Source organism: Athene cunicularia, assembly GCF_003259725.1.
Source record: "Athene cunicularia isolate RWA chromosome 1 unlocalized genomic scaffold, athCun1 chr1_part1, whole genome shotgun sequence".
NCBI classification, from domain to species: Eukaryota; Metazoa; Chordata; class Aves; order Strigiformes; family Strigidae; genus Athene; species Athene cunicularia.
In genome coordinates this window covers 121435687-121458049 of record NW_020799091.1, presented here as the reverse complement: position 1 = coordinate 121458049, position 22363 = coordinate 121435687, and the positions used below count along the sequence as shown (strand labels likewise).

General features: G+C 42.4%; 1 protein-coding gene across 2 annotated transcripts; it reads right to left on the bottom strand.

Moving 5' to 3' along the window:
* Window positions 1–14305: 14305 nt before the first annotated feature.
* Window positions 14306–22162, bottom strand: CLDND1 (claudin domain containing 1). Of its 2 annotated transcripts, none has more exons than XM_026843220.1 (5): window positions 21914–22161; window positions 17872–18173; window positions 16577–16684; window positions 16148–16285; window positions 14306–16050 (listed from the first exon to the last, which is right to left on the bottom strand). In XM_026843220.1, the coding sequence occupies exons 2-5, from the start codon at window positions 18158–18160 to the stop codon at window positions 15830–15832; spliced, it is 756 nt and encodes a 251-aa protein (XP_026699021.1). In that variant the 5' UTR covers window positions 18161–18173; window positions 21914–22161; the 3' UTR covers window positions 14306–15829. The 2 variants fall into 2 exon arrangements, with proteins under 2 accessions (XP_026699021.1, XP_026699029.1); XM_026843228.1 differs by having other exon boundaries at window positions 15637–16050; window positions 17872–18170; window positions 21914–22162.
* Between the last annotated feature and the right edge of the window lie 201 nt (window positions 22163–22363).

The following is a 22363-nucleotide window of genomic DNA, read 5'->3' as shown; positions in this document are numbered from 1 at the left end:
GGAAGTTGTAAGGAACCTCTGTAGATTCTTTACAGGATTCTCGGGGTCCCCAAGGGAACTGCCTTCAAGTACCAGAAGTGTCTACTCTATGACTTGGATTTATCAGTCCTTTGGGTTTAAAAAACTACATTTAGTCTTGTTCTTTCAGAACCACTCCAACAGTAATATACAGACTCTTTCAAGATGGAAAAGCCCCTCAGAATCATTGAGTCCAACCCTCAGCCTGACTCTACAAAGTTCTCCCCTACACCACATCCCCCCACAGCTCATCCAAACGACCCTTAAACACACCCAGGGATGAGGACTCCATCCCATCCCTGGGCAGCCTGTTCCACACTCTGACCACTCTTTCTGGGAAACATTTTCTCCTCATGTCCTTCCCCTGTTGCAGTTTAAAGCCGTTCCCTCTTGTTCTGTCACTAATCCCCTGTGAGAAGAGACCAGCACCAGCCTCTCTGCAATGTCCTTTCAGGGACCTGTACAGTGATGAGGTCTCCCCTCAGCCTTCTCTTCCTCAAGCTAAACAGTCCCTTTCAAAGTCTTCCTGAATTACAAACTTAATCAAAAAAGGCATTACACATTTCCAGACCATGAATTAATTCTGCCCTACCCTTTCTCACAGCCCTCTGTCACCTAAGTAATAGATGAAGTTTTGTCCCCCATTCAGCAATAAACACAAAATAAATACATACTCCTTTGACAGCCAAATGTATCTGTAATGTTTGAAGAAGACTTCTGCAGGATATCAGGGAAGGATGCCCAAATTCAGCCTTAAAATTCAGCAGAATGAATGTATTGTTTCCTTATGATTGTTTCACACTGCTGACTGGTCAAGTCTGTCATTTATCTCTGCAATTACTGTTGCATAAATGAATCAGCATATGTATTAAATAGTATTAAGTGCTAATTCTGGTCTTACTATGTTATGGCAAGTGCACTGGGGTCACGAGGGCATTTTTACTACTTTTTAGGGAAACAAAATGAATTCCCTGATCCCACCCCTTCACGTGCATATGCATGTTATCTGCTTGAGCTCCATTTCTCACCAGTAGCACGAGGCAGCGCATGAGGGTGTTTCATATTTTCTCAGCAAACTCAGCTGTACATACTGGCTCCCCAAAACTTCAGGCACAATAAACTGACTTTGAGCCTTCCTGTTGTTGAAAGACACCAGTAGGGAAAATCCTTCAGTTGAAGGAGAGAACGATTTTATAAGGACTCCAGAGTTTTTAACAGCATTTACCCAATGAGGTTCAAGATGTCAGATCTCCCTGTAGAAGCTGGGGTGTCCTTCATCCCATAGAGGCTGTTCTTCCTCAGATGAAACACCCAGCCATCGCTGTGGATGTCATCACCAACCACAAGAAGAGGTCTCTGCTCAGCACCAGCAGATTTAGTGATGCTTTTGCTGCCCAGGCCAAGGGTTTTCCCAGTGAGGGGCAGAGGAAACTTTCTTGCAAAACCATGGGTGTTAGGAGTGCCCTAAATGAACTGCCCCCACCCCCCTGAATGGTTTCTAGGAGGATGACTAAAGGGATTCAAGGATGGCAGTTTGGGTAGTGGGAGTTAGAGGAGAAAACCAGTTCTAGAAAGAAACAAACTCCACATTACCTATCCAGAGGGGAAAAAAAAAAATACATCTAAGACTACCACATGATTTGTGGTGACATAATCAGTTGCAGAAACAATGGAGTTCATATAGCAACATAATAAGAAGCAGTCTAATTTAATACTGTCTTGCATGAAGGGTCTGTCTGTGCTTTAGTGATGATTTTCAAGACTGCAATGTCCCTTGGCCACAGGCAGGCAGGATATCAGGAGCACAGCATGCCCTGGCAGTGTTGAGAAAACGCTGCCATCACCACCTTAGGTTATGAGACCCACCAAGAGGCTGGGCTGCTTCATCTCACAGGAAGCCCAGGGAACAGGAAGACCATTCTATCCCACAGCAGCCTACAGGCTTGGGGAGGAGTGGCTGGAGAGCTGCCAGTCAGAGAGGGACCTGGGGGGGATTGATAATGAGCCAGCAGTGTGCCCAGGGGGCCAAGAAGGCCAATGGCATCCTGGCTTGTGTCAGCAATAGCGTGGCCAGCAGGGACAGGGAAGGGATGACCCCTGTGCTCGGCACTGGTGAGGTCGCACCTCGATGAGTGGGTTCAGTTTTGGGCCCCTCACCCCAAAAAGGCCATTGAACGACTCGAGCGTATCCAGAGAAGGGCAACAGAGCTGGTGCAGGGTCTGGAGCACAGGTCTGATGGGGAGCGGCTGAGGGAACTGGGGGGGTTTAGTCTGGAGAAGAGGAGGCTGAGGGGAGACCTCCTGGCCCTCTACAGCTCCCTGAAAGGAGGGTGCAGAGAGGGGGGATGAGCCTCTTGAGCCAAGGAACCAGCGCCAGGCCAAGAGGAAATGGCCTCAAGCTGCGCCAGGGCAGGGTCAGACTGGCTCTTAGGAAGTATTTCTTTGCAGAAGGGGCTGTTGGGCGTTGGAATGGGCTGCCCAGGGCAGGGGGGGAGTCCCCATCCCTGGAGGGGTTGAAGAGTCGGGTTGACCCAGCGCTGAGGGATCTGGTGGAGTTGGGAACTGTCAGTGCTAGGTTAACTGTTGGGCTGGATGACCTTCAAGGTCCTTCCCAACTGAGATGATTCTGTGATTCTGAACACACACACACAAATTCTGAAGTGTATGTTCATCTTTAAGACAAGTTCCTGAAATGCCTCTGAGTTCCCTGAAAAAAGATGGCTAAAAGAAATGCCTGTGTCCATTTAACAAGAACCCCTGTCACAGACAAACCTGGAAAACCCATGATACCAGACACCAAGATTCATGATCCTCCTGAAGACTCTGAAGCCCACAAAAATACTTGTTTTGATGTGTTGGTGTTTTGAAGTCTGTTGTTTAAATTAATAGGCAGTCCTCAACAGAGCAAAATCACATTTTCCATTTATAGTTGTAAAGATAAAATGTAAACAGAGGTGTGTTCACAGCTCTTTCTTGGAGACAGAGGAAGGGATGGCCAGGGTGGGGAAGGCGTAAAATTCTCAGTCCACTTTTACAAGTGAGTAAACCCTGAGTACTCTAGCCCACCACCTTCACACAGCTCTGCCAGTACATTCCAGTTCTGCCTACCCCTGCAGCCTGTATGCACTGAGCCATCTCCTCCAAACGCTATCTGCTTCAGGTTCTCATTTCCCCACTGCTCAGGCTTCATTTGCCTCTTTTCAGCTGCTTCTGCACTTGCCATCTCACATCTCTCTCCTTCCACCTTTTTTCCCAACCTACTGCTTTCACCGACAACATCATCAATAGCTTGAAGACTCACACTGGTATTGTCTCAAGCCTCAGGTACCAACAGAGACAGAAAAGTGCTTTTTATTTAAGGCCTCTATTCATAACACCAGTTGGTCCTGTCTAGATCATGGAGCACTTGGGAGCTCTGAATATTTCAATTCTAAGAGGACAGGCAATTAGAGACTCCATTAAAAAAAAAGAGGATATGCTCCATTATCCAGACTGCTTTCTTAGGATGCAGCCAGGTACAGACTAGTGTCCTTTCATGCTTGATATCAGAATACATAAAGACAATAATGGGCTAAATTTTAGATGGTGTTGCTCCTCCTACAGGAAATCAAGCATTCCCTGAAGGTACTACTGGGATGATTCATAACCTGCTTGCCTGTAGCCCTGTTGAAGGTTGGTCATGAGCTTAAAGGTTACTGCTGCAGATTTATTAGAAGAGAGACTGGAGAACAAGGGTTTTGCTCCTCTCTTCTCTTGACATCAACCAGCACTGCACAGGGCAAGCTTTTAAGCATTCCTGGAATCCCTCTGCTCTTCATCAGACTAGAGTTTTGTTAACCACACAGAGACATACGACCAAGCTTATATTGACTATTGGGAAACTCTTCTTTACTATTTCCTCAATCACAATCTGAATTACCAAGCCTAAATGCAAATACTACAATTTAAGATAGTTAATATCCTTCCACAGGCCCTTCAAAACCTCTCTCTTGGTATACATGTATACACTCCTGCTCTAACACTCCTATTTGCTACCACTGCTTTGTTTTTGTTTCATGACTCATCACCTCTTCACTGCTGTGGAAATTGTCTTCTGGGTTTCATACATGTTATATTAAAAGGTTTGGAAAAAGAAAAGGGAAAAACATCAGGACAGAGAAAAGAGCTCCACCTTTCAGGAAGATGAGAGGAAACAGCTCCACAATTTGTACTGCTGGGGTGGCAATGCTCTGAGCTGGTTATTGTGGTCACCAAGCTGGTTTGTGCTTCTTTCTCCTGTCTGCCCAGCCCCCAGCTGAGGGCACACTGTGTGTCCTACATCTCATCTTCAGGCTTTCTGCTTGTCGTGGGTAAATTACCACATTTGTGGTTCCAGTGCCAGTCTTTTTCTTCCTTACATGACACAGATTTATCTGATCAAAGCTTGTACCTTTGCTCCTGAGGACAGGTTAGGTGAGGGCTAGATGCTGCTGTGCTCTGAATGCTGAATAGTTTAGTGCCTTGTGTGACCAACAGCCCTCAAGCCACAGTGAAGAACACGGGAAGCTCGTAGCCCCACGGGGATCTCCTCAATTCCCACTAAAACTGCCTCTTTTGTGTTCACCAAATAATCCTGATGAGACGCTTTTGTTATGATTTCATGTAGCCTTCCTCTTACAAGCACAGGAAAATTTCAACCTCTACCTGTTTCTTGTATCAGTCCCAGTACCTACAGGACCATGCTGAAGGAGAAAGATAGCATAATTACAAGTGTTAATTTATCATTAGAATATTGTTGGTTGTGGAATATCAGGCTGTGCCTGCTAAAATGCCTTATCACTTCACAGATGCCAGTTACCACTTGGGAGTTCAGGAGTTTACCCAGTTCCCAGCACACCAAGGAACAGTCTACAGTAAGAATATTCGTGTAGTGAGCAGGAAAAAGATCTGCAATGATCAAGTGGGTAAATTCATGTAGGGTGTCTGGCCTTCTAGGCTGGTTAGCAAAGAGTGGGTCAACTCTGTATAGCCTTAGTTTAAATGGCTACATTCAACTTCAGTGCATTTTCCCACAGTTAAGCCACTGTGCTCCATTGTACACTTGGAAGGTTTGTATTTAAACTGTCTCTTTTTGTATCTTGTCCCCATGCACATATCCCACTGGACATCAAGTCCCTGATCTCTGCCACAGCCCTAATTGCACAATAAGCAGCATCTATCTCTGCCTGAAGACATTCTTCTCATTCAGTGTTGCAATCAGCTCCTGAACTCTCTAATGTAAGATTTACTGAAAGTTTTAATATCTTCATAAGTGAAGCTATATTGGACACTCAATCCACAGTGGTATTTTGGGACACAAGAGAAGATGAAGCTTCTCTTTTCTCCAGTCAGAACAAGAGTGATCACTGGTAAAGCTCACACCACTTCTTTGCCTACTCACAGTTTCTTCCTGGCTTTGGCCTGGAAATCAGTTCACAGGTGGCTCAACTGATATTTATTCAGTTTTCAAATTCAGGGATTTTTTTGGTTCTCAAACTCTGCTGTTGGGCAGGCAACCTCTGACAAGAGCTACAGACACACGGGCTTTTCGTGGTGACTTTTCCAGACGTGTCACAGGCCCTGGTGATGAGCAGGTCTGCCATGTGTGGTTGCATTTTTTCCTCAAACATTGTAGTTTTGCTTTGTGTTTGCTTTTTCTAGGAGACAAAAGACTCATTCAACCAGCTGCCCTCAGAGTCATACAAATTTTCATGGTAGGTGAGATTCTAATATAACAGCCACTGTGCTGTGAGGGTTCATACAGTCCCTAAATCAAGTCCCCAGGGGCTTTTTCACCCCTCTGTCCTGTTACTAGTGTTCTTAACATGATAAGGGAGCATTCTATCCAAACTGCTGATGCTAATTTTTGGCACTAAATTGTAAGAATATCGTGGCTTTTCCCCAAATCAGATCATATTCTTTTCATTTCATGCATCCAGCAGTTGACTCTTTAGGGTGTTTTGTTTAAATTTTTTGGGTCTTTGCAGCAAACATGCATCTTGGCTGAGTTTCCCAGGTCTATCCTGGCTTTATGTACTTCAGGACAAGGATTCTCTCTACTTGATTTTTTTTTTTTTCCCATCACTTTAGTTATTGGGTTTTTTTCTTCAGTAAGTACTATGCAAAGCTCTGCTGGACTCAGTGACACGAGCAGTCTACTTCTTGGAGTAGCTCATCCAGAAGGTATTGCTTTCTCTCTAAAACATTAACATTTTTTTTCAGCTTTGATACAGAAAAGCCAAAATTGCAGACATGCTCCTCCAGAAGCACTTGTTTTGTTTGCAGATCTACTGAGGGCATCACTTGACACTCGTTTAGAAAGTTTAACTGTAAATAAATAGATCCATCAATCAAAATGTATTTCTCAGTAATCTCTGCAATTCCTGGTATTTTAACCTTTACACTTTTTCTTGGTATTGCAGCTTGGCTTTCCCTGGCAGAGTGATAGGCCACACATTTGGCTTAGCAATTTTGTTAACCTCTTGCACAGTGCTGAGCACATCTTCACACATTCAACCACTGCCAAATTGCACGTTTGGGGCTTTGTTTCTTGTTTTGCCCAGGGAGTATTTTTTTTTTGAGACTACTACTGAATTAATTTTTGCTTATCTGCAACTATGTTAATGCCAAATATGACCAAAATATTGTTTTCCAAACTACTTACTGTTTTTTTAAATAAAAGTTTTTATTTTTTTTTTTCTCCTGCTAAAATTACTGTACTTGACTAATAAAAGAATATTTCTGAATCTGCATTTCTTACTACTTACATGTGGGACCGGGGATCGGGCATCAGGTCTGAGTTTTTGCCCATAGCTGTAGTTCAGTACTCGTGCATTTATTTTCCCTTGTATATTCAGAGCTCCCTTGTGCTATTTGCTCAAGTATCTGTGTGCCATTACACAGAGCTTTAACTGGAAGACTGATATTAACCAGCTAATGGCAGGGTGCTTTGTGAAAAAAGTAAGGACTGGAAATGTTCAACTGACTGACACTTTCCCTTTGCCAATATATTTGGAAGTCTTCACAGGATAAAGCCTCAGACAAAGTAAATTTGTCAACCTCAATGCACTATGGCAATCTACAAAGCAATGTAATCCTAGAGATTAAACACGCTGGTGCAGTGATCTCTGGGGAGACATTTCTCTTACTTAGAATTACATACCAAGATTTTCTTTGCCTCAAAACCAAACAAAAAATCAAAACAAAACAAACCCTATCAACTAAAAACCACAACATGGTTTCAAAACAGCATTTCCTTGTAACTTCTGAATATGAGAGCTACTACATCAGCTGCATATAACCCACAGAGCACATTGTCCACTGCACAGAGATGCCAGAAACCCTCTTCAAATTTGATTATTTCTAGTTGGACCTGGCTCTTCTCTCTCTGGGCTTAACTGCTCATGATTTTGATGTTCTCTTCTCATTTGTTAAGTTTTGTGACTAAGATATTTGTGTTCAATAACATGAGATGTAAAGAGTTCAAAGAACTCATCTGAGAGAAGCCAGTCGTAGGTTAGAAAGAATTTTACTTAAAAATAAAGACACAAAGGATTGAGGCACCTCTGCTAAGACACAATGAATTCAGAAATGGCAGAATCTATTGTTAGAGGAATAATATGATGAGAAACAAATATTTTAAAGAGAATTAATTCTGTCTTAGAACTCAGAATCAAGGAAGAAATCTTGCTTAACTAACCTCATTCTCAGGGACAACTTCAAAGAATTTTTTTGAGGAACCATCTGATAAGCACTTCTGTGTGAACAAGCTCAGAACAGATATTCATGTATCACTAATATGAAGCTGTCTTTTCTGCAAGACCAGAAGGAACATCAGCTTTATTATTTGCAGTTCAGACTTATTTTCTAAACTTTGCTTTTGTCAAGTTCTCTACCATTTCTAATTTCTGATGCTTTCCTTTGATCCCTTCCATTTAACCTGACTCAGCCTAACAAACATCAAAAAGAAGTCTCACGCCATATCAAACATCTGCCCTTATTCTCCTATTTATGAAAAAATTTTAATGTCCCTCCATATGAACTAATTCATCAATGTCTAAAAGACAGCAATTCTGGGCTACAAATAAAATGTGTGGTCTCATTTTGCCCCAGAAAATGCCATAAACGGGACAGGCATCTAATGCAAGATGTACTGTGAAGAGTGAATTGGTGTTTCTTCGTTTCATCAACTGACAGACTTAAAATGGTGCACCAAGGTTCAAAACAATTACATGTACATGACTCCAAGTTTTACAGACTGGATCTGCACGACATCACGCAAGTGTCTGCAGGATTTCAAGGCTAGTCTTCTGTTTGTTCTAAAACCAGAAGTCCCAATGCATTTCACTCATCCCTTGCAAAATCACCTAAAAAAGTCCCGATACATAATACCTCTCATTTTTTTTTTAAAAAAAAAAAAAAAAAGAGGGGGTGAGGTGGCCATGAACTGTAATCTAGAAAAAGGATTATTCTATTTAGTGAACACTGAGGTGACGATGCTTCCTTCAGTGGAAGCACTAACAGAGTCCCTGTCATCTATAAGGTCTCTCTACAGGAAACTTGTAAAAATCAGAATTTCAACAACTCTGGCTTGAATTAGCCACTAGATTCTGAAGTTATAAAGGGGAAGGAAGGACAGTATTCATAAACACACAGACATAGTTTCCTCAGGCTTGTCTCACTGAGAAACTAGGTTAAATAAGCCCCAAACTAAACATACCTCAAACAAATACAATAAATGGAAATTTTAGGAAAGTCTACATAAGTGACTTTCTGGAACACATCTTGAGCCACTATCTCAGGTAAAATAACTGGATCTTCATCAAATTCTGCAACACTCCTTTAAGGGTCCATGTTCAATTACATTTTTTCTAGTATTTGTATTTCATAAATAATTCTGTGAGAGAACAAGACAAGAAAGTCCCTCAGAAATAGTGTCTCTTGGTAACACTCAGTAGGTGAGCCCTAGGGTAGGTGAAATTTTTTCTTGAAGATGGTTTGGATGATGAAGATAAGTGTAGGGCTAAAGGGACAAATAATCACCTAGCTCGGGATCAAGCATACCCAGACCAAGATATTTTTTTCCCCTGTCAGCCAGCTTAGTTCTCCTTTTCTACAAGCTAAGCTGGTTACCTCTGGTCCTATCACCAGTGGATGTAGAGAACTAGCCACTAGTTACTACTAGCTATTGTCTGTATCAATTTCTGCTGTAAAAAAAAAAAAAAAAGTTACTTGGCCCACCGAAAGAGTCCTCCTTTCTACATAATGGCCCCACTGCTCCCTATCTTGTAGGTTATCGTTTCTAGACATTGTAGAGGTGCTGTTCTCTCAGGACACCCCTAATTATCTACAGCTTCAATACACAATGTCAGCTAAGGCTGAACACTGTCAAGTGAAGAACAATCATTTCCTGCATCTTTTATTCATATCTCAAGTTACTACATCCCAGAATAGGAAACCTACAGAAAACATTAACTTTGTCTGAAATTCATCTTCCTGAATCTTCCTTATTAGTGACTTTCTGCTTCAAATAACCCTCAGGACCTTCTGCTTGGTCAGGGAGCTTGAAATCAGTGAAATCTATGTTAAAAATCTTCCTTTTCAGTTAGAAGACAAAGGTGACTGCTATTATTTCTAGCACTTAATCTAAAAATTACCAGCAATAAAGGAAAAACTCGAGCAGAATATTTGACAGAGTTTCTGAAAAATAGGGAAGAATATTCCCCCAAAACTGTCTTTACCTATAGACTAGAATCTTTGTATCATGAATAATGCCACCACAGGCATTTTCTTTCTGGTTGATCCCTGTTTCCTTGCCAGCTTGTTGAACATGAACAATGCCCAACTATCAAGAAGCTATCAGTTCCCCTACTGGCATCTCCTGGGGTGAAGATGACCCAGGGTAGGGAGCATAACAGAAGCAGACAGCTGGCAGGAACAAGAGCTCCTTTAGCCCAGACTACTACGATAAATCTTCTACTGCAAATTAAGCTTTATTTCTCATTCTGTACACACTGGATACAGAGAATTTAAACCATAAGCTGAGCACATGGCAAAGAAGAGCCAACAGCATCCAGGCCACGTTAAAAAGGGTGCTGATGTCTTAAAGGCATTCACAGCCATAGCTGCATGCCCCAACAAATGTTCCTGTGCCCAGCATTTCAAGTTAGCCGGCTTTAGGCTTCCAGATGCACCCAACTGGGTGTTTAACAGGGATGGGTACAGACTAAAGGTCCTCTGAGTATGGCTCAATGTACCTCTAAAGTAGCTGGTTTATTCTGTGGTAAAAGAGGCTAGGAAAGAGTGAACAGAGAGGGGAGAATCAGTGCAGGAGCTGAGAGAAGGAAGCAAGGAGACACAGAAGGGGAATAACAAGGCTGTGGCCTGTATGATGACACTCCTGTCAGCTCACAAAGGTGGCTGGAGGTAAAACACACCTGACTGCTCCAGAATAGGTTTTCTGTGGAAAGATGCAAATTAAAGTTAGCTACTTAAATACACCGCTTGAGTGCAAGACAAAAGGGATCTGTTGCAAAAGGAACTACTGCAGCAGCCCCAGAAAGCAGAGCTTATTTCTGGTGAAGTCAAACCCTACCCCTTTCTCTACCAAAACAATTTAATAAGGGTTGGAGAAATTATTTAAGTCACTGGGATCACACAATCACCCACACATGTAGTTTGTTTAAATGAGGAAATCAGCAGTGGTCAGGGAGCACAGTCCAGTGCAGGGCTGAGACCCAGGAAGGATTTGGAGAGGCTGTGGAACCAGTTCTCCAGCATCTGCTATCAATACCACCTGTAGGCAGGAAGGCTCAGGCAGAGCTGAGGCATCACAGAAAATTATCACTCGCTTTGCACTGCACACTCCTGCTCTCACCCAGCCAGCACTCCAAAACACACATCAATTTAGTGATTAACTGGTGGATTCACTAAATGACTAAATCAACATCAGTGTAGATGTATCGGATGGTCAGCTTTGATGCTCTTTACATGTGATTTTCACAGGCAAATCCTCTGAAAACAAGGGAAGTTTCTCCATGAATTTACACAGAAACCATTTAATGTAAAAAGGGATTGCCATGGTCACTTAGCCAACAGCATCAGACTCTGCAGGGAAATCTCCCAAAGAATCAAATCAGCTAAAGGTACTTGGCCTCAGAGGAAGAAAAAACCCTGTATTCAGTGCAGTACTGATTTGGTGGCTTAGCCCAACAGCATACTCATGGCACATCATGGTTGGACACTGCTGGGAAAGGCTCCACTCACACTCACTTAACACAGTGCAAGGGACACTGATCGTGAAAGTCCAGACACATGGTAGGTCATAACATACGGTAGAAAGAGTCCTTGCTAAGGAAGTGCTCTGGAAACACTTTCTCATTATTTACTTTTTTGAAAGGCTATTAAAAACCAAGATTGATCCAAACATTCTAATAGATACTCCAAATATTTTTAAAAATATGCATGTCTAATATTGAGAACTAGCCCAAACAAGAGATGCAATGGGTAGGTCCATTGAAAAGTTACATATGTAAAGACTACTTCTTCTGAGACAGTGATACAAAATACAAAAGTAGATCACCTTCTTTGCAAACATCAATCTAAAGACAATATTCTAAAATCATTTAATGTAAGGGACACTTTAAAAGAGGCAGATGAAAGACTTGAGAAAGCTGGAAAAAGAAAGAAGGTTATAGGACAAAATCACTAACTTTGTTTTAAGAAGGATTCTGATTAATAATTAATTTTTATTAAATGGAAAATTATAATTTTCTTGAAAATTTTCAATCTTCACCTCAGAAAACCTAAGGCTAGAGAGATGCTTGGATCCTCTGCAAAAATCAATTATCATCTTCACCTTGTCTGTACACAGAAAGCATGGAGCAGAGAGATATCTCACACTCATTGCTCTAACCTGGTCAATAAATAAAACACTGTCCCTATGGTTATTTTAAAAACTGGTAATTTTAGAAGGGAAAAGGAGGGAGAGGCATGGAACACATTACAGTCATCAGGTTTTTTAGTGGTCATCCATTTGTATAAATGTTTGGCATGTATAATATTCTACAGCAATAGAGTTGTTAGTAAACACACAAACTTTTTGATCTTTTCCTATTAGAAACCAGGTTATAAAGAAGCTCTTAGAGCACAAATCTCTAGCTATTCCTGAGGAAATGGGGAGGTTAAGAAAAAAAAGGCAGCTTCAAGATGTTATCCCTTCTCTGTTGAGATACACAATCTACTCAAGCAGGAAATACACACAGACAGAGGTGGACAATCAGCCCAAGATATAATGACAAGCTGCTGACATTTCAGAATTTCTCTTTGAATAGCAGGTGCTGTCTGAGTACACACAGTGCTAGTGAGCAGGAAAGAGCTTTTCAGAAGTCATTGCCTTGAATCACAAAACTAAGACAGCACTGCAAGAGACTGGGGGCTGGGACAGAACTTGGTGCCAAACATAAGTGACAAAGAACAGGAAAAAAAATATTCCACAAGCCTGAATCCCTTTCTCAAAACACACTTCAGAGACTTTTAGATGAGGGGAGAAGAGGCATTCCCTATCACCATAGCAAAAGGACTGCAGCAGACCTTCCATGAGGAAAGGACCATGGGGCCAGCACACAATCCAGAAGGAAAACTAGACCACCACATGGCTTCTGGTATGACAACAGATTAGGAGCGTCTCTTGGGTCATTCAAGGCTGTGCTATCACTTGCACCCACAACATATTATTCCTTTTGTAAGTGGCAAACTGTCCCCTTTACACAACAAAGCTACTCTGTACTGCTTTTTTATTGAAGTAAGGACATGGGCTTGACTATTCTCCTGTTTTCAGCACTCTAGCACCAGCAGGAGAGGTCTTTACAGCTACAATAACAACACCCCCCCTCTTCACAGCTTCATTGACCAGACCCTTCTCAGAGCTGTTTGAAGCAGGGGGAGAAGACAGGGAAAATGTCACTCTGAGGAAAAAAATAAGAGGCTGCTATCTAAACACTTCATTGATCTTGTGCAGCTTTGTTAGTCCTGCTTTCCTAGAGTGTTGGCAGAAAAACACACCTGAGTCTGTGGAGAAGAAACAGTCATACAGGGGCATGTTTGAAGGACAAATGCAGCTTGCTACTTTCTTCCAGAGTTGGAGCACTCTTCACTTTTTTGAGCAAGGGTGTCCACATTTGCATATATGTACGTGACCAAACATACACACATGCCTTGGGCCTCTATGGAATGCAGCCAGCCTCTGACTGTAGCATAAGGATTTGCCAGTGAAGGGCCTATACCACACGCTCCAGGTGTCTCCTCATTATCTGTTGGTGTGCTTAACCATCGCTCTAATAGAATTACTCCATCCTCAGTGTCTACTCTGCTTTTCCTTCCTGCAACACCATTTATGGACCCAAGCAAGCAGTGCAAGAACACTTCTTGCTCCCTTGACACCTCGAGCAAAGCACAGTTACAAAGCAAGACAGTTAACATGCAGATCCATCACCCCAGACAATGCAGAGGGATAGTCCTCTTCCTATACGAAATATTCCCCTCTCTGAAATCCATTCTGATGAAGAAATCTTAACACAAGATTGAAGAAGAGGAAAAAAAAAAACCCTGAAAGTGACCCTCATTTTAATTAAATGGTCAAAATCAAGGATCAATTAAAGCCTGTTTTCTTCAGGGCAGAGAAAATCAGCAGCACTTATCTGCTACTGATAAAAGCAGACAATCTTGGTTTTGCTGATACTTAAAAGTGATCAAGAAAGGACTGACGGCACCTCTAACATTCCCTTTTTTCCTCCATAAAAATCTTTCTTGTGGAAACAAGAATATTATCATTTGAAAGCTGAGATTTACACTTCAGAAAAATAGGTGTCTGATACAGGAGGAGAAAGCAAGTGCACAGGATTCCTATTGCTCAGATTAAAAATCACACAATCTGGCCCAGATTTTGTAGAGAAGGAAATAAGTTGTTTTAAGAGGAAAACTCAACAGCAAGAGAAAGAGGTTTATCTTGAACAGCCCACTGCTGCTTCTTCAGTGATCCTGGTTTTCATCATCCTTGTTTCATTTTGTAAAGATTCCCATGATGACAACAAAAGGAGAAGTAGGTTGCTCCCTATCACACATGATTAAAAGAACACTGATACTAGCAGATACCCCCAGTCTTCAGGGAAATAGTGACTAAGGCTGTTTGCTGACCCAGCAAAGGCTGCCTGGGTAGAAGCACCTACTGAAAAAAAAGCAAGCAAGCACAAAAAAAAAAAAAAAAAAAACAAAAAACCAAACAGCTGTGACAAAAATTCCTGATTCTGTGTCATTCTCTTCAACAGTATCTCACAGAATCCCTACCATCAGACTTACTCATTTTGTCAGGACTTATTTCTTCTAAGACATACTTCTATTAAGCATGGAGTAAGGAAACGAGGGGAGTTAAGGCTTCAGAATTAAACAGTTTAGTCTTGAAAGATTGTTTTCTAGATAAGACACGCCACCCAGTCTGTCTAGAGTTGCAGAGTTTAGAAGAAATATATGCAGAAGCTGTGAACTAAGCAGAAATTATGGGGTGTTGCGCCCCCCAATGATGAGGAGCAGAAAATTTAAAAGTTAGCAGGAGCCCAAGAATTAAAAAAAAAAAATCTAACCAAACATCCTTGTTTCTCATGACATTTCCCTGAAAACAGAGAACAATCTAGACACTGGCTTTTCTTTCCCCAACTAAAATTCGCTTTAGACCATTCCCTCACCCTCCCATCAATTCATACAACACTGAGAATTTATGAGCTTTTTTTTATTATTTCATTGAAACCATAGGTTTTGGGCAAGATGGGAAAAGAACAGCACCTTTTAAAAAAACCCTGTTGTGTGCTATATAGGATAAATAGGTGAGCTTTAAAAAAGCCCCTAAGTTTATATATGTACATATACACATACACTAAACCAAATTAAAACAAAGGGTCATTTTCAACACCAGAGAGAGAAAAAGTCTTATTTCACAGCAAGCAAAAGCACCACAAGTTAAGATTAGAGTGCACAACCACATGTAGTGCAGATACCAAACTAGCCTGAGTCCTGGAAGCAGTGTAGCTAGAGCAGCCCAGAGTTCCACAGAGGCCAACTTATCCCACTCCTCAGCAAATGCAAGCACAGAGCCCACTTTGGGATGGTGTGCTGTGCAGGCCCGCCCACAGCCAGCTGCTCTGCCTGCATCAATTTTGGCAGACACCACAAAAAGTAGCAAACTAGTGAGAAGAGAGCCAGAGCGAAGCTACAGGACTGATTTAGCTACTCTATTTCCATAACAGACATTTCTGAGTGCCCTCATGTCTCTTGGGGGCTCTCTGTAGGTATTACCTGCTTGGGTCACACAGAAGAGAGCTCCTGATTAATCTGTGCCCTAAAGTTCTCCTTCTTGCCTACCTGCATCTTTCCTTTTTCTGTCTCTCTTCCACACCACAACACCAATCCTATTTCCTCCAGGCTGACAGGGTAATAAAATTAAGAGGGGGCATGTACATCTAACCAAGGGGACAGTCAACAACCAACTGAAGCTTAAAAAAGAATTAATAATAATTCTTAAAAAACCCAAACCAATTAAAAAACCTGTTCAAGTTCTACAGACTTCCGGCACAGTTGGGTCATTTAGCTCAGAGGTCTTTGCCTTCAGCGCCTACAGGCTAAATAGTCTCAGCTGGCAAGAAGCACGCAGTACAGGGTAAAATTCTGACTAAAAGAAAAAAGTAGTAAGGGTTAGGGAGAGAAGAGGCTCTAACAGGGAAATGCAATACTTCAGTAGCAGCACTTATGCTACACGGTAGGCTTTCAGGAGAGTGAATTCCTTTCTGTTGGTGCGAGCTGCCCAGATGAAGAGAGCAGCTGCCATAAACTGCAAAGGTGCCGAGACACAGGCCAAGCAGAAGGACCAGCCAAATTCTCCCCTCACATCATCAGGCAGGGGCAGCTTCTTATGGAGCAGCTCAATCCCAGCTACATAGCAGCCAACCAGGCCCAGCGTACAAAGCCCTGGGGAAGGAAGAGAAAAGCCCAGTGAGACGTGCTCTGGCTGTCACTGTCAGCTTCTGGAGGAGGAAGGGTAAGGGGTGGATGGCAGGAGACCTACCTGCTAGGAAATGGAGGACTCCGGTGGCAATGGCAGGGTAAAGGCTGCGGCAGGCACAAGCACAGAGCCCAATCAGAGCCCCAAAGCACATGAGGCCAAGGCTGACAAAGGGCAGGAGGAACTGTAATCGCCAGAGATCTGCACGTGAAAAACACAAAAGTTCGTTGCAAGTGTGCTAGAAACTGATCCTCTCCCACCATCGTATATTCCCTTCTACACACACTACTTCTGCTTTATCAGACACTCCATATTCACAGCTAAAAAGGACCAAATACCTCACTAAAGTAAGAACTTCATTTATTAACTCCCAAATTCCTGTACTGCATTCATGGGCAAAACCTTTGCTAAAGCACTTAAGTCTTCCTTTTACACTGTGACCTACTGCCTGTGCTACTGTGAATAAAGAAGGAGAAAAGACAAGACACTTACAAGTTCGATTCAAATCTGTGCCACTATTGTGATTTCCAGGCTCTATGTACTTCTCCATGAACTGATCAGAGAGGGAAAAACTGATGCAGTTTGTAGTCATATCAGTTTCTAAGGGAAAAAAAAAAAAAAAAGAAGAAAAAAATTACTGTTAGATGTCTCCCTCCCATCCCTCCCCTCCAATTTCACCTTTACCAGCCATTTAAGATGGGAAGCTCCTCAGAGAAAAAAACCATTCTAGATAAAAAAATTATCTCTCAGAACAGGTCTGTAGGATGCCTTATCATAGTGCAGTTAGCATCATGTAGCTACTACAATGAGGGGCAGCATTCAAACATGCAGAATCTTCAACCCTACCTGGGTTACCCATGGAGGACTGACTGGGCCACGCTTGACAGGTTGGGAAAGAAATGTGGCATATGATGCTCAACTATGTTGTTACATATTTTTGTACTCAGAGTCGCTTAACTGAGCTGTGTTTATCCCCATGTGCAGAATGTAGTATCATACTAAAAACCTCATTCAAAAATGGGACAGAAAGGACTATTTAAATAACAGAAAATATTTGCTTCTTTACACTAAATTTCTCCTCTTTTATGCCACAGTTATATTTTGCTTTGAGAATACTATTGAGCAGAGCTGGTTTAAGCATCTTCCCAAATAAGTATTTTCATTAAAGAAAAAAAAAAAGTATTTCACATAATGTTTTTTCTCCAGAAAAAGAGGGTGAAAGTACATTTTTTTAAAGAGGGTCCAAAACAAATGGCTTCACACACAATATGTCCAAAATCTACTTTGAAGCAACTAAAATAACTGCTCACCACACTTTTTTAGCCCCCAACCATTGTGAAAAAGAACACAAATATTTCATTCTGTATCCAGCACTACAGTACAAGGAGTCTGAAATGTGTTGATGCAACAGTGACATGTGAGCAAAACAAATGACTGGGTAAAAAGGAGGGAGTGTCTCCTTGATAAAATAGTATTTTTATTCTATTGCTGGATCACAGGATCTCTCCTAAAAAGACAACGACTGGCAGAGCAACTATAACTGTATCCCCAGTTGGACAGCAAATGCAAAAGAAAATCAAGTTATACCAGACTAAATTTAGATGAAGTATGATGTGTCAAATCCAGATTCCGTAGCACTTACAGCCACAGAGCATTTTGCCTTCCGCTTCTTTAAAAATTTAGACTGTCTTTGTGAAAAAACATCACATAAGCTAGAAATAAGCCTTCTGGAGGAACAAAGTGGCATGAACGTGAAGCCAGAGAAGTGTTAATTGCTCTAGAGATACCTGGTGGGCTGTACCAGTGAGAGTTTTTGGGTACAGTGATACACCTCCGCCACAATCCAACCGTGCCATTGCAGCGGAAGAGCGCGTCCGTGTAGGTCTTCTCATCCGCCTCTTCGCTGACAAATTCCTCCCAGATGCTCCTACCAGCTTCACTAACATTCTCAGCTGGGGACAGGGTGTGGTATTCGTACCAAAAGTCAGTGCCGATGGAAGCTGCCATATAGATGGTGGAGATGAGGCTGAGCACGCAAGCAATCACTAGCGCCGTAGCAAAACGGTTATCCATCATCGCGCCCTCGCTGCTGTGAGGAAAGACAGGGACAAGTAACTCCTCTGGCAGCAAACACAAAGTGATCCTAGCAGTGTCAAAGTTGTGACATCATTCCTCCTATGCAACCTCAGGATACACGTATCTTCCTTTTCCAACATGCTGGAATCAAAGGAATGAACAAGCCTACAGTACTGGTCAGCATCCATGGACCCACAAGTTCCAGGCATAGATATCACCCTTCTCCCAACCACGCTGCTCTAGCTGCTCTCTCCAAGACAACAACTGACAGAGCAACAGCAACTCTATCCCTGAAGCAGATGGCACAGCTCGCTGCCATTTGTGATCCTGATTGTAGGGAACTGCAGAGAATCCATCCACAGCACCCAGGCAGAAGACTTATCTTTCCTTAAGAGATTACCAAGGGTGGAAGTTATTTTTAGCCTCTCATCCCATAAGGTTTTCACAGCTTGTGTTTACAGCAAAGATAAGAACCACAAGCATGTCAAAAAAGCTCTTCCAGGCTGTTCACAAAGGGCAGCCACGCCAAGGTGCTGGAATGCCTTTAGGGAGGCAGAGAAACCTATCTGGGCACTGGAGACAGAACACGAAAGAAACACTGAAAGACAAATTCAGAAATGATGATAAATGCTGCAATAATGCCACAATACAGACAGTGGTAATTCTGAAACACTAAAACAATGCAAGGGGGGGTGCCCGGTTCCATAGGAAGATGGTAAGAGCTTTGAAAACTGAAAGGCCTTCATGCACTGGCATGAGGACTTTGCTCTGGCTCCCTATATTAGGGGTCATTTATGCCCTCCTTTGCAGGGTAGTGCTCACAAATGGCATAAATTCAGAGTGAAAGGAGGCATGGGAAAATACTGATACCACATATGCTTACGCTTTGCGACAATACTGTGACTTTAATGAGTAATTGATTGCTAATACATGGAATGTTTTGCAGATAGTGCAATATGTCAGAGGACTCTCAGATGCCTGTTGTTCTCGGGTGTTTTCTGTGCTTGATTAAATTTATGGATTATGATGAATCAGGCTTGATGCACTTGCCGAAAAAAAAAAAATCAATTGAAGTTAACTCAGCAGCTTGAGCTAGTCTGGTGACACGAGCTACTATCTAATCAGCTCTTGCCTATTGCCTGCTCTGCCTCCCTTCTCCCACATACTTGGATCAAAATATTTTGGTCTAGTTTCTTTGCAACTGAGTGGAACCACAACTGGAAACAGCAAATGCCTTAAAACACAACATTCATAAGGAAAAACATGAGTGCTCAAGTCAGACCTGCCAGCAAAAAACTCTGAACTATGAAACAAGGTGCAAACTAAAGCAGGGAGTTTCAAAGGCACTGATATTTGCTGCTAACAATGCCATTCTTATTTCTTTTCCCTCCCATCTGCTCCTCTACTTGGTTGAAACTGGCTAACAGGGTTGAGGAGGAGATATTATGTGTACCCATATCATTCCCTGTGCTTAATTTCTATGTTAAATAAAGCACGCTTTCTGTAATGTCCATCCCTGAACTGCATCCTTAGCAACGAGCAAGAATACAACTGATTTTTGGTGATCTGATAAGCAGCACCTATTTAAACGATGTGGTTATGTACTTCTACTCTCCTGATATCCAGCATCTACCTCGAGGTACACAGGACACTGGATGAGCAGAATAGGGAGAGAAGTTGACGTATAGATGTGACCTCAGTATTCCTCCCCACTGAGTTCACTGAGGGATCCCCTCCCTTTCACAAACAGGACAAGTGGCAGCTCAAGAGCTGAGCAGATCCTCTGGGAACTCACTCTCACTCAGGGCAAGCAGCAGAACAGGCTGGCGAGCAGGCTGGTCTGGATTTTCCACTATATTGCAGCCACATTCACTGCAAGAGGAACCCTATGCAACAGACTTCTCTCTTTAGAAAGGGCTCTCTGCAAGGAGGAACTGCGAGAACCTACAAGTTCCATTCTCAAAGTAACATCTGGCAAAAAAGAACGTAAGCAGAACGTTATTGGGCCACCCAGTTTGCTACCACTGCCCTTTAATATAAATGCTTACAATAACAAGGTCTGATCAATTTTGTACCTAACATACAGAAAGAAAGGAACTGGCTCAAAAGTCCTACTTTCAGATACAACATCCCAGGTGCAGAACACTGGTGCTGGAAATATTCCCATCAGAGCATCGTTAAAACACAACCAAACACATCTGGCCAGTCTTCTACACATTGGCATACAATGAACTTGGTCGAGTTGATGCCAGCTGGCAACCAAGAGCAGCTCACAATCAAAATGAAGGGTTAAACATCAAATGGTAAATTAAAGAACTGCCCTGTGTTCATTACTCACTGGCTATCTAGTGACATTCAATCCTGTAAAGTACAGCTCCAGGGATAGGCAGAAAGCAGCCAAGGTGGTTACAAGTCCCAGAAATTTAGGCTTTGCATGGCATTTGTCCCAGAAAAAACACACATGGGTTTTCAGTGTGGACAAGACAATGCCAAGGCAAGAGCACACCCCTGATTCCTTATAATAAAGGTCCCCTCAATGCTTCTGCCTAACACTTCAACTACTTACAGAAAAGATGAAGAACTCCACAAGACCTTGGGCAAAATTTGAAGTTCTTCCTGCCACAGCATAGTAGACTTGACTACCCTGCCCATGCACTGTGTATACCCAATGCATGTGCATTTACAGTAGACACACCCCAACTTAAACAAGGTGTCCTCCACTCTGTTAAAGAGAGAACCATCCTTCCAGCCCCAGGCAGAGCTCAATGGGAACAGCAAGTATAGTCAGTAAGAAATAGTTACCAGAGAAGACCATGAAAAAAAAGACACTGCATGTTTGAGATTATGACACACTTTGCAAAAGGTTCTATGCAGAACAGTATGTAGGAAGTGCCTCAGAATAAGCTTACTGACCAAAAAAAAAAAAAATTACTACTACCAAAGATAACGTTGATTATAAAGACATAAAGGTTGATCACAAATAGAAACACTTTGTTTTTACAGGCTGCCAGCAAGAACCTTCACTGTTTTTACACAAGGTTTGTTCATGTGGCACTGCCAACACATTTTATTCTAACAGTAGAAGCTATTTCAAACAAGTTATGGCTGAAACTAAGCTACACAACGAATGTAAGGCAACACAAGGCAGTAGTAAACAGGTACTCAACCAGAAGTGCTTTACAGGATATTGTAGTTGTACTCATTTTTGAAAGAAGTGAAAGACATAAAAATTTCAAAGCACCAGCTCATAAAAGAGAAGGCAAAGGCTAAACTAGCAGCAACATTCAAAGGAATGACTAGATGCATGTACTTCATAGAAAAGGGGGGAAAAAAAGGGCAAGTCAGTAAAGTTGAAAAAACACAGAACAGCACAAATGCAAATATGCCTGAAAAAAATCAACTGTAAGACTAGAGAATGGATAAACATTTTAAGAAGCCACTGTACCACGGCAGAAAGGAAGATGGATACTTTTATTTTGTTACAGTGATCACTGCTTTCAGCCAGCAGTGGGCCACCACATTTAAGAAACTCCTTTTGCCTGACATCACAAAAATGGAAGGATGCTTTTGCTGGCATCTTCTCAAAAAACACCCTTGAGATCTGACTGCTGTTTGGGAAAACAGAACAGGCAGGAGGCCTGAAAGAATGTGTGATTGTGGGGAGAGGGCTGGTGACACTGCCAAACTGGATCCTCTTTATCATACTCAGGGTCACGGAGGGTTAGGAAAGAATGTTACCAAATGCTTTTTTACCTTCAGAGGTCCTCAGAGCCCCTCAGGACACACAGCTCCAGTGATTCCAGGTCACTTCAAAGACACGGCGTCGTTGGTGTCTTGCGGTCAGCCGAGAGCATGAAACACAAACTTCCCATCTGCCCTGTTCCATTCATTCAAGTTCTCCAACGCCACCGGTTCACAAAAAGCGATCTGGAAGCAGAAAGCAAACCAAACCGTTTGAGGTCATAATTTCACTTTGAAATTATTTAAACCCATAAAAAAAAAAAATTGAAAAAAAATAGAAAAAAATACTTTAAAAGGGGGGTAAAAAACCAGAACGCTGGAGCCCTGCGGCTCCAACCCGGCACACGGGCGGACACCAGTGGCCGTGCGAACGCGGAGCCCCGCGGCCAGTCAGCTCCCCGGGCCGCGCTCCAGCACCGGGCGCCCAGGCGGCGCCGCCAGGCTTCACCCCCCGCCGCCAGG

Coding starts and splice junctions, on each gene's coding strand:
- CLDND1 (XM_026843228.1), bottom strand. CDS start 18,160: ATGATGGATAACCGTTTTGCTACGGCGCTAGTGATTGCTTGCGTGCTC. Junction 16,286..16,576: donor CACAGATTTGAATCGAACTT/GTAAGTGTCTTG, acceptor TTTCACGTGCAG/ATCTCTGGCGATTACAGTTC. Junction 16,051..16,147: donor AGTCCTCCATTTCCTAGCAG/GTAGGTCTCCTG, acceptor TTCCTTCCCCAG/GGCTTTGTACGCTGGGCCTG.